The following is a 10,272-nucleotide window of genomic DNA, read 5'->3' as shown; positions in this document are numbered from 1 at the left end:
CTAAGCATGCTGGAGATAAGAAAGAAGAAATAAAGGAATAAAAAAGATCTAAGTCACATCTTATCATTAATTTTTATTATTTTCTTTAAAAAAAGAAAAAAAAATAAAGGAATTAAAAAAGAAATAAATATTTATTGTTTTAGATGAGTACATCTTTAATAAAAGATGAGATAAAGGAAGAAATAAAAGAAGAAATAAAGGAAGAAATAAAAGAAGAAATAAAAGAAGAAACAATTGATGAAATTGACAATTCAGAATGTTCAGAGACATATGACCCAGACGAAGAAGACCATCAAAACATTATATTCAAAAAATTTTTATTAGGAGATAAAAAATTTCCACAAAATTTAGTTGGTCGATTTGCAGAGTTATGGGGAATGATGGAACAAGAATTAAAACCAAATGGGGTATTTGCTTTGCACTGGGATGAATTTACAGGAGATGACGATTTTAAAGATCTTCCTCCAGTTAAGCCATGGCAAGATACTACAGTTACAGATGCTTTAGTGTCATGTTTCAATTATGGTTTGAATGAAAAGTTTTGGATGAACTATAGAAAGAAACATGACTTACTTAAGAAATACCTTGATGAAATAACTGGGACTGAAAAGGAAAAGACATATGACCGAGGAAGAGTTGAGCATCAGCGAGATTCATCGAGGTATTCAAGAAGTCATTCAAGAAGGAGAAGAAGTAAGTCTAAAGGACATTATTCACGGAGTAGATCTAGAGATCGTTATTTACGAAATAGATCAAAAAGTCATTATTCAAGAAGTAGGTCAAGAAGTTCGGATAAGTATTATAGTCGAACTAGAAGAAGTAGAAGTAGAAGAAGGAGTGGTTCTAGAAGGCGTAGGCATCATTAATTAAAAGTAATTGACTGTGTTATTTTGTTTGTATTATTTTCTTTTCTTCATACTTCATCACTAATGTTAGAAGAATAGTTTTATGGCTAATACTTTATTAACTCAAAAACTGAATAACAACTCTATAAAAATGAAGGACTAAGTTACATCATTAATAGTGAGTTGTAAAGAATTATCAAGAAAATTAAATAATAAAATATTTATACTAATAATTAAGTTATATTAATTTTTAATAAATAAATTCTTTTATAAATTTATATAAAAATTTCTACAGCTTAATAAAGCATTAATTAATTATTTAAATTCATAGACATCAGTTAAGAGAATAAACAATCTGGTATGACAAGAAAAAGTTCTTTTGACTCTATAAGAAATATGTATTATCAATAGATATTTTTGATTCTAATTTGAATAGTTTTATAGAGAAAAGATGTTCATACATTAGACATAATAAAGATAAAATATATTTGGATATTCATTCTAGTAGTAAAAGAATGAATAAAGGAATAATTTGAGTTATTTTATGGTTTTAAAAAAAAACCAGACTAAAAAAGGAATAGAGAAAATTATAATTAACTATTCATTGTTAAGAATTAATACAACCTTAAATTAAATACCCAATCAACAAAAAAGAGAAGACAAAAGTTAGGAATAGAACCAACTTATTCTAATAAACACAAATGCAATGAAATCAATTAGTTATCAGACTCAGAACTAGACATTGTATTTTCAATAAAACCATCTTTAACATCATGGTAGTTATAAACCCAACGAATAAAATAAGCAGCAATAGAGGTAATAAGATATAATAAGATTGATATACAACAAAATATTGGAATTAAATCTTTGTGTTTAAAAAAGTCATTCATAGTAATAGTATGTTGAGACGAATAATAAGACTCAAAAAATGCATAATTTAATCCATACAATAATTGTTGAGAAAAAATAATTCCACAATTAAATATACCAACAAACAATCCAAAATGACTTGATGGAACAATATTCTTTAATAAAGCAAAAGGAATACTTAATAATTGAGCGGAAGAAAAAGCAACTGGAATAATAAATATACAACTTAATGACATCATCAACAATAAGTTAGATGAATTTAATAATTCTATTCTTATAGAAGAATAAAAACAAATAGATGATAGTGTTAAAGGTAAAAATGAAATTAAAGAAGTAATAGCATTAGAAATAGACATCATATACCACGGATATTGTTTTTTAGTTAACATATAGATACAATATCCCAACTGAGCAAGTGCAAATATAATTGATTGAATTCTTGACATTATATCAGGAGTTATAATGTTTAATGATTTTTCATAAAACACTGCATTATAAAAGTGGAATAACTCAGTATTACATGAATCAAATGCCACAAATGACATCCATCCAAAGAGAAGAATTAACCAATTACAAACAGTATATCGGTTAATAGCAAGAATTGATTTTAAACAACTCTTAATAAATATAAATAAAGGAACACGATCAGCTGGAATAAAACTCTCTGTTGCAGTAAAGAATGTAATTGTACTTGTTAATGGTACAATTAAAATTGCTAATGAATATAATACTAGTACAGTAATTGGACGTGCTTTATCACTTATTCCTGATGTATAATCTATTGATTCAATAATAAGAAAAGTAATATGAATAATAAGCCTTGCAAAAAGTGATAAAGCAATAAACATTAATGCACATGGATGTTGATGTTCAATAGGAATAATATCTAGTACTAATGTCCTTGATACAACTTGAAGTATATTTGTTCCAACATACAATAAACATAAACCAATCATCTACAATTAATGTTATTCTATAATCTTCTCATGTAAAGAAATTATTATACATATAAACAAACAAGAAAAATAAATTGGAATGTGGAAAAGTCATTCTCCTTAGAAGGAGAAACTACTTCAACGATTCCTGAAATCACTTGAATACCAATACTAATTATAACAATTAAATTACCAAGTAATAAAAAAGGTCGGCGTTTACCCCAACGAGAATTAAACCAATCGCTGCATGAACCAATAACAAGTTGAACAATAATCCCAATTACTGGTCCAATAAAAACACTTATAATTGTTGAAAGATAAAATGGTAATTTGAAAATAGTTGAGGCATATGGAATAGCATCTATTAATGAACAACTTACATGTAATTCATATAAAAAATAAAAATAACAAACATAAATACTCTATTCCAAACTCAGATGCATTTAGAAGAACAAGAAGGAAAATTAGACGAGTATATTCTCCCATTTTAAAAATTAGGATCTTCTATTCTAATTATTTTTTTAAGATGAATTAATATAGTATATTAAATAAATTTAAATTAATTTTTATTATTTTTATTTATTAAGTTAAAATATAATTAAATAATAATATTTTCTTCTTATTCGTATTTAACCATAATTTTATATCTAATTTATTTTATTTACTTATCAAATAAACTGAAATAATTATATTGGATCGCCACTTGCCATGGATAAAACTCTTTAGTTGAAGCCGCCAGAAAGTGTGCAAGAGTATTAGGACGTAATTTAAAAAACGAAATGGATAGCGTTAGGAAAGTGGTATCTTAGGAGATATCAGAGCCGAAACGTCCTTACATTTTTAATATTTTTCTATTTAATAAAAATTTTTGATATTTTTTTGTTTTATAAAGCATAAAAACCTCTCTTAAATTTAGTTATTGAAAATTTCAATTAATAACAACTACCATTATATATAAACTTTTTGGTAACTATCAAATTACTCAGTGCTATGACTAAATAATTTTTTTTATAGATTTATCAAAAGAGATAAAAATTTTTTATTAAAATTTAAAATTAAAAAAACATGTTAGTTTATCTTATATATTTCGATTTTTAATGTTTTTGTAAAGAACTGAAAAATAATATATTTAAAAAATATATTTAAAAGATTTTACATTCCCAAATTTAAAGAAAAAGAAAACTAAAAAGTATAGAAAATGAATTTCCAAACCACTTTGCAAGGAAATCTTGAATTTGTTTTTAAACACGCAAGTCATGACGTTAAATTTGCTGGAGATCTTGCTGAATTATTAGACAAATTAAGGTCTACAAGAAAAGAATATTGCAAGAATATTGTTAAAATTGCTCAAGAGTTCCAAAAACATATTGAAAATGAATGTTTATATGGAACTACAAAAGAAGCTGTCACACAATTATTAACTTCAGTGTTTGAAGAAGCTGATGGACAAATGAAAACCGTTGAAGTTTTGACAACATCAATTGATAACTTTAAATCTAAAATGAAGGATGTAGAAAAATCTGCTAAAGCAGTTAGACAAGATGCTGAAAATAAAATAAAAGATGTAGAGAAATGTAAAGATGCTACAAAAAAAGAAAGAGATAAATTTGTTAAATGTCATAAAGATCTTGTCAATGCAGAATCAGACATTGAGAAAGGAAAAGCTAATAATCTCATTGATAAAAAGATTAAATCACTTGAAGAAAAAAGAGATCATTGCAAAGAAAAAGAAGAAGACCAAAACAAAATTTACACTAACTCAGTTGAAACTACTAATAAACGAATTAAACATTTCTTTGATGTTGATCAAAATGAAATATTAGACTGTTATAATAAATTTGAAGTTTCTTATTTAGAAGCTATGAAAGAAATATTAAAGAACTTCTCTAATTCATTAGCCACAATTCCTGAAGTTGTTAAACAATCAATGGATAAATATAATGAAAAGGCATCTTCAATTGACCCTCAAAAAGATATTGTTACATTCTGTGACTCTAATAATACTTATTGTCATACTCCTACTTATCTTCCATTGTATGATGCTGATGGTTTAATCATTAAACAAGAGGGTGCTCTTAATGCTCGTAGAAGTGATGACCCTAAAGGTATGGAACGAGTATTTTTAACCTGTATGGTAATTAAAGATTTTGAAGCAGAAGGTCCTGAAGAGATGTCTGTTAAACGAGGAGACACAATTATTGTTTCAGAAAAGCATTTGTCAGGATGGTGGTATGCATCAAATAAAGAAACTGCTAAAGCTGGTTTTGTTCCAATGACTTTCTTAAAAGATACGAACTAAAATTTAATTCATTACTTCAAAAGATGTCAATTAAAACTTAGTTTTTGATATATAAGCTTTAAGATATGCTGTTGTAATTGGTTTCTTCTTAGCGTCATAAGCAACAATAAAATCTTTCATTGAAGCACTAACAATTTTTTTAAGTTCTCCAGATAATAATTCTCCTTTTGAATATTTTTCTTCCACATCTTTTACTTGTGCACTATCAGAAGAGAAGATATTTAGTAATTGGAAAGAAACATCAATATCACATTGACCACCAAGTTTTTTATGTTCTTCAGTAGTATTTCTTCCTCCAGAAAAAGCAAGTTTATTAATTTTACGTTCTACTTGTTTAGCATTATCAGAAAGAAGAATTGAATTGTGATCAGATGGTATATCAAATTTAGTTACTCCAGATAATAAAGGAACCATTTTATGGAAGAGAACAGTTGGTTGAATGAAATTAAGAGTAGAAGCAATTTGATCAATAATTGAATGGAACTGAACATTTTTTATTGAATCAAGAACTAAACAACGAGCAGGAGAAGAAAAAAAGTGTGAATAAGATTGAGAAAACATTGAAGCTGTCATAATTGATGGTGATGCTAATTTACCAATATTATCTGAGTATTCAAAGTTAAAAAATGGTTGAACTACGTTGTAAGCAGTTGCTTTTTCTACTAATGAAATTGTTCTATACATTTTTCCAAAATATTGATAATCAGTATAAATAAATGTTTTATCTTCATTAAATCCAAACGCAAGAATATACTTCATTAAATCATTTGACATTTTACTTGCTTCATTTATTGTTGCCTCTCTATTTAATACTTTTATATCATCTAATATTTGAATAATTACTTGAATATTAAAAGCGTCTTGAAGATAACGAGCAAATTCCAATGTGACATACTCTTCTAAAGCAATTTCTTTTTGTGGATATTTTTGTATAAAAATAAAAGTTGGTTTCTTTGCTTCAACATCATCTAAAAATTTATCTAATGACTTTTCTGCTAAGAAAACTCCTCTAGAAAGATAATGGTGTGGTGCTTTACCACTTAATTTTTCTATTCGTTGAATTTGTTGAGGTGTAATAGCATTAATTCCAACAGAATAAATTAATTGATTATAATCAGTTGTTCGGGTGGTAAATGATTGTAATAATTGTGATGGTGTTTGTGTTTGTAATGACATGGTAAATAACAATTTAGGGTTTTTTTCTTTATTTTTTCATCTTTTTATTTTAATTTTTTGTTTGACAAAATGAATAAAAAAACATAAGAAAATTGATAAAAACCAATCTTGGGGTTTATTAATATATTTTTGTAAATGAAAAGGTGTTGAAAGTAATTATTACTCAACAGTAATATAAAGCTCTCCAATTAAAGGTATTAACCAAGATTTAAAAACATCAAACTGATTAATTAATTAATTAAGTGTAACTAATAATTAGAAAAAAAAACTAAAAAAGACTTATTAAATGATTGTAGAAACTTTTGTTGATGGTCATTATGAACAATTTCAATTGACTGAAAAAGTTGAGACAATAGATGAAATAGCACAGTTAATTTCTTATAATAAAAGAGTTCCAAAAGAAACAATATGTTTTGTATATAATGGAGACGTTGTTGATCCATTACTTTCTTTAAATGATTTATCACTTAAAGAAACAAGTAAACTTAGATATTTTATTAGCCATTCAACTTTAGAAATTAATGACATTCATCCTCAAGAAGGATATACATCAGGTGGTACCCATGTTACATTACAAGGGAATTTCCCTGAATCAAATGGAAGGTATATTGTCAAGTTTGGGACTTTAGAAGTTGTTGGACAATATATTGATACTAATACAATAATTGCAATTACACCACCACATTCACCTGGACCTGTTAGTGTTTTTATTAAACTAAATCAAAACGGTCGTTTTATAGAAGGAAAGACTTTATTTAGTTATGTCAATCATGTAATTGGTTCAAAAGAAATTGAAGTTCAATGCTTAGATAAAATGAGTCACCAAATGACGTCACAACGATTTGCCTCTGGTTCAAATGGTCTTTAATTCAATACTTTTAATTGTATTATTTGATTTTATTTAAGAACATTAGAAAAAAAATTTAAAAGGGAACTTTAAATATTAGTTCTTTTATTATGGAAGAAGACCAAAAAGAGAAATGGCTTCGTCATTATGAAGAAGACCCAACTGACCCACAGTTTCATTTACATAAAAAACAGTGTATGATATTTACACCAGCTGGTAAACCAGTATTTTCAAGATATGGAAATGTACTTCTTTTATCATCATATTGTGCAACATTAACAGGGATTATATCTTATACCAATAATGATCCAATTAAAGAAGTTAAAATTATTAATGAAGCACTAATAATATTTGAAACAGATTCACCATTATGGTATTGTATTATTTCTCAAACTAACGAAAGTTGTAAAGTTTTACGTGCTCAATGTTCTATTGTATCACATGTACTTCATTCATTTATTCCAATGCCAACAATAAAACAAACATTAGACTCTTCGAGTAATTATGATGTAAGAAGAGTAATTAGTGGACATTATTCATTACTTAAAAATGCATTAAAAACAGCTAATAATTGTATTGGATGTAGCGTTAATTGTACAACAATTTATCCTCTTCTGTCTGAACAAAGAAGGTTTATTGAAGAACATATTGAGTCTTCAGTAAAAGTTATTGAAAAACAAATGGATAAAGATGGTATTATTTTTGTTTTAATTTTTAAAAATGAACAAATTATCTTTGCTCGTGGAAGAAATAATGCAAAATTGTCTTCACGTGACATAATAACATTAATTACTCATATTAATACAATGAGAAGAGTAGGAAAGAAAGTTCTTCAACCAATATGTTTATCTGATTTTAATGAGGATGGATTTGTTCAAAGTTATTTTGATTTTATAAAAAAAGGGGTTACTATTGTTGCAATTTCAACATTACCTGAATCTATTATTTCATTAAATATGTTATGTAATGACATTGAATCATATTTAGAAGACATTCCTTTTGAAGATGTTATTTTAAAAAATCCAATGATATTAGAAAATAAATTATTAGCTATAGCAGTAACTAAAAATCATCAAATGTATATTGAAGGAAATTTAACAAAACAAATGAAAAGAGATATTGCAAATGCATTTTCAAGAAATTATACTAATGAATTTATAAAATCAGATTATTATTACTTATTACATAATAGAACTGGTGATATAGAATTTGTTGCTTTATCTAATGTATTTTTATCTAAAGACATTCAAATAAATCTAACAAATGAGCTTCTTAATTGGTTTGATTCTGTAGCACCTTCTTTATGGCTAGAATCTCCACCTTTATGGTAGTTATTCTATAAAAGATTATTTATCATTCATTTATTAATTTTAATACTTTTTTATTCTTTGAATGGTAATGTTTTACATGAAATTAACTGAATTATTGATAAACTGTATTGTACTTTCCCAATTGTTGGACAATGGTTTCTATACTTGATCTATGTCGACTATCATCTAACCATCCATTGGAAATAATATCATAAATTTCTTGTCTCATATCATCTGGTTTAGTAGGACGTTTTTTATCACAAACAAATTGTGCAATTTGCCATGGATATTTAAATTGTTCTTTTGGATAGGCAGGTCCCCATTTCATTGTTTCAAACATTGTTACAGATAATGAAAACACATCTGCAGCTGTTTTATATCTACTTTGGTCAAGTACTTCAGGGGCCATATAAACTGGTGTGCCAATACCTTTAGTAAAAGTCATATTAGTCATCATTGAATTGATATTTCTTGATGACCCAAAATCTGTTATTTTAGCAAATACAGGAACATTTTTATCTAACGAGAATATAAGAAGATTATCTGGTTTAATATCTCTATGTAATATCCCATTTTGATGAAGGTATTCAATTCCTCTTGCAGCGTCCATACAAATTTTGATTCTAACAGCCTCTTTAGGTAGTTTTTTCATTCCTTGTTTAAATATAAGATGAAATAAAGAGCCATACTTAGCATATTCAGTTACCATACATATTTTATTAGGAATAAATACTGCTCCATAGAAATGAACTATATACTCACTTCTAAATTTATCTAACATTGATACTTCTTTTTTAAATTCATCTAATTGATCATCTAACATAGAATCAGACTTTAGTGTTTTAATAGCAACACTCTCCCCTCTGAAAAATCCTTTATAGACAATACCAAAAGAACCTTCACCAACTTTCTTTTTTATTTCTAGTTCATCAAAGTCAAGTATATTAGTAATATTAGTCATTCCTTCAATATCAACTTTCAAAGACTCTTCTCTATTATCATTAAAATGAAGAATATTAATAACAACAGAATCAGTGATATGGGTAGAACAAAGTGGTTTAATTGTATAATGAAAAGTAACACATTTACCTTTACTTAAAATGACTAACTTTGGTTCTACAGTTAATTCTATTTTTTCATTTAGAAATACAGTTGGTTGTAATTTAATTCTTTCTTTTCCTACATTACCAATAATTTGATTAAATTCTCTTGTTTCTCCAACAATTAATTGGTTTTCATCAAAAAATTCAAACCTAGGATGGTCTGTTATTAAAAAGTCACAAGCATAAACCAACTCAATGTCTCTTTCTTTTAAATCTTTAATTTTCATAATATCATTTTGTTTAATCTTCATACTTTTCTTAAAATAATAATACGCTATAATAACTACAAAAATTAATATAATAAAAAGAATACATATTCCAATAATCATATATATATACCAATATGATTTCTTTTTACAATCTCCATTTTGTACTATATAATTGCTTGCACATTTAGTACATTCAATTCCATTAGCTGCTTTACAATGTTCTATTATTTTATAATATTTACATACACCTTCACTATTAATATAATCATTGTCACATATACTACATTCTTCTCCTCTACATTGATGACAATTATCGCTGCATTTCATACAATGATAATCAAACAAATAATATCCATCAATACATGTACGACAACCATATTCATATGTTGTATTGCAATGCTCAAGATCTTCATAAGCTTCACATTGCATTTTGTATAAGAAATAATCTTTTTTACAACTAATTGCTTGGTTTGGTCCAAGACATGTTTTCATTGAATTTGGACAACTAAAACATAAAGAACCTTTTTTGTAATACCCATCGTTACAAACAGCACATCCTAATTTACTTAATGTTTTTTGTTTACATGAAACTGCAAGTTCATTTCCTAAGTAACAAGTATTTTCACTTAGTACATATCCACCACTTGGACATGACATACAATACGTTGAATTGATTAC

General features: G+C 26.4%; 7 protein-coding genes across 7 annotated transcripts; 4 read left to right on the top strand and 3 right to left on the bottom strand.

Moving 5' to 3' along the window:
• Positions 1-143: 143 nt before the first annotated feature.
• On the top strand, positions 144-866 carry ENU1_180540 (hypothetical protein; the record flags this gene model as incomplete). The annotated part of the gene is made up of 1 exon (XM_008861469.1): positions 144-866. The coding sequence occupies one exon, from the start codon at positions 144-146 to the stop codon at positions 864-866; it is 723 nt and encodes a 240-aa protein (XP_008859691.1).
• Positions 867-1,561: 695 nt separating this feature from the next.
• On the bottom strand, positions 1,562-3,136 carry ENU1_180530 (sucrose transporter, putative; the record flags this gene model as incomplete). Its single annotated transcript, XM_008861468.1, has 3 exons — positions 1,562-2,671; positions 2,734-3,011; positions 3,064-3,136. The coding sequence occupies 3 exons, from the start codon at positions 3,134-3,136 to the stop codon at positions 1,562-1,564; spliced, it is 1,461 nt and encodes a 486-aa protein (XP_008859690.1).
• Positions 3,137-3,848: 712 nt separating this feature from the next.
• On the top strand, positions 3,849-4,949 carry ENU1_180520 (SH3 domain containing protein; the record flags this gene model as incomplete). The annotated part of the gene is made up of 1 exon (XM_008861467.1): positions 3,849-4,949. One exon carries the CDS (start codon positions 3,849-3,851, stop codon positions 4,947-4,949), a length of 1,101 nt encoding a protein of 366 aa, XP_008859689.1.
• Positions 4,950-4,979: 30 nt separating this feature from the next.
• Positions 4,980-6,125, bottom strand: ENU1_180510 (tryptophanyl-tRNA synthetase, putative; the record flags this gene model as incomplete). The annotated part of the gene is made up of 1 exon (XM_008861466.1): positions 4,980-6,125. One exon carries the CDS (start codon positions 6,123-6,125, stop codon positions 4,980-4,982), a length of 1,146 nt encoding a protein of 381 aa, XP_008859688.1.
• A 286-nt stretch (positions 6,126-6,411) lies between these two features.
• On the top strand, positions 6,412-6,993 carry ENU1_180500 (hypothetical protein; the record flags this gene model as incomplete). The annotated part of the gene is made up of 1 exon (XM_008861465.1): positions 6,412-6,993. One exon carries the CDS (start codon positions 6,412-6,414, stop codon positions 6,991-6,993), a length of 582 nt encoding a protein of 193 aa, XP_008859687.1.
• An 89-nt stretch (positions 6,994-7,082) lies between these two features.
• Positions 7,083-8,303, top strand: ENU1_180490 (sand family protein; the record flags this gene model as incomplete). Its single annotated transcript, XM_008861464.1, has 1 exon — positions 7,083-8,303. One exon carries the CDS (start codon positions 7,083-7,085, stop codon positions 8,301-8,303), a length of 1,221 nt encoding a protein of 406 aa, XP_008859686.1.
• A 91-nt stretch (positions 8,304-8,394) lies between these two features.
• On the bottom strand, positions 8,395-10,251 carry ENU1_180480 (tyrosine kinase, putative; the record flags this gene model as incomplete). The annotated part of the gene is made up of 1 exon (XM_008861463.1): positions 8,395-10,251. The coding sequence occupies one exon, from the start codon at positions 10,249-10,251 to the stop codon at positions 8,395-8,397; it is 1,857 nt and encodes a 618-aa protein (XP_008859685.1).
• Positions 10,252-10,272: the final 21 nt, after the last annotated feature.

Source organism: Entamoeba nuttalli (assembly GCF_000257125.1).
Source record: "Entamoeba nuttalli P19 unplaced genomic scaffold asmbl_8111, whole genome shotgun sequence".
NCBI classification, from domain to species: Eukaryota; Evosea; order Mastigamoebida; family Endamoebidae; genus Entamoeba; species Entamoeba nuttalli.
Note: the sequence above shows the minus strand (reverse complement) of the source record. Positions and strands in the feature narration are given on the sequence as shown.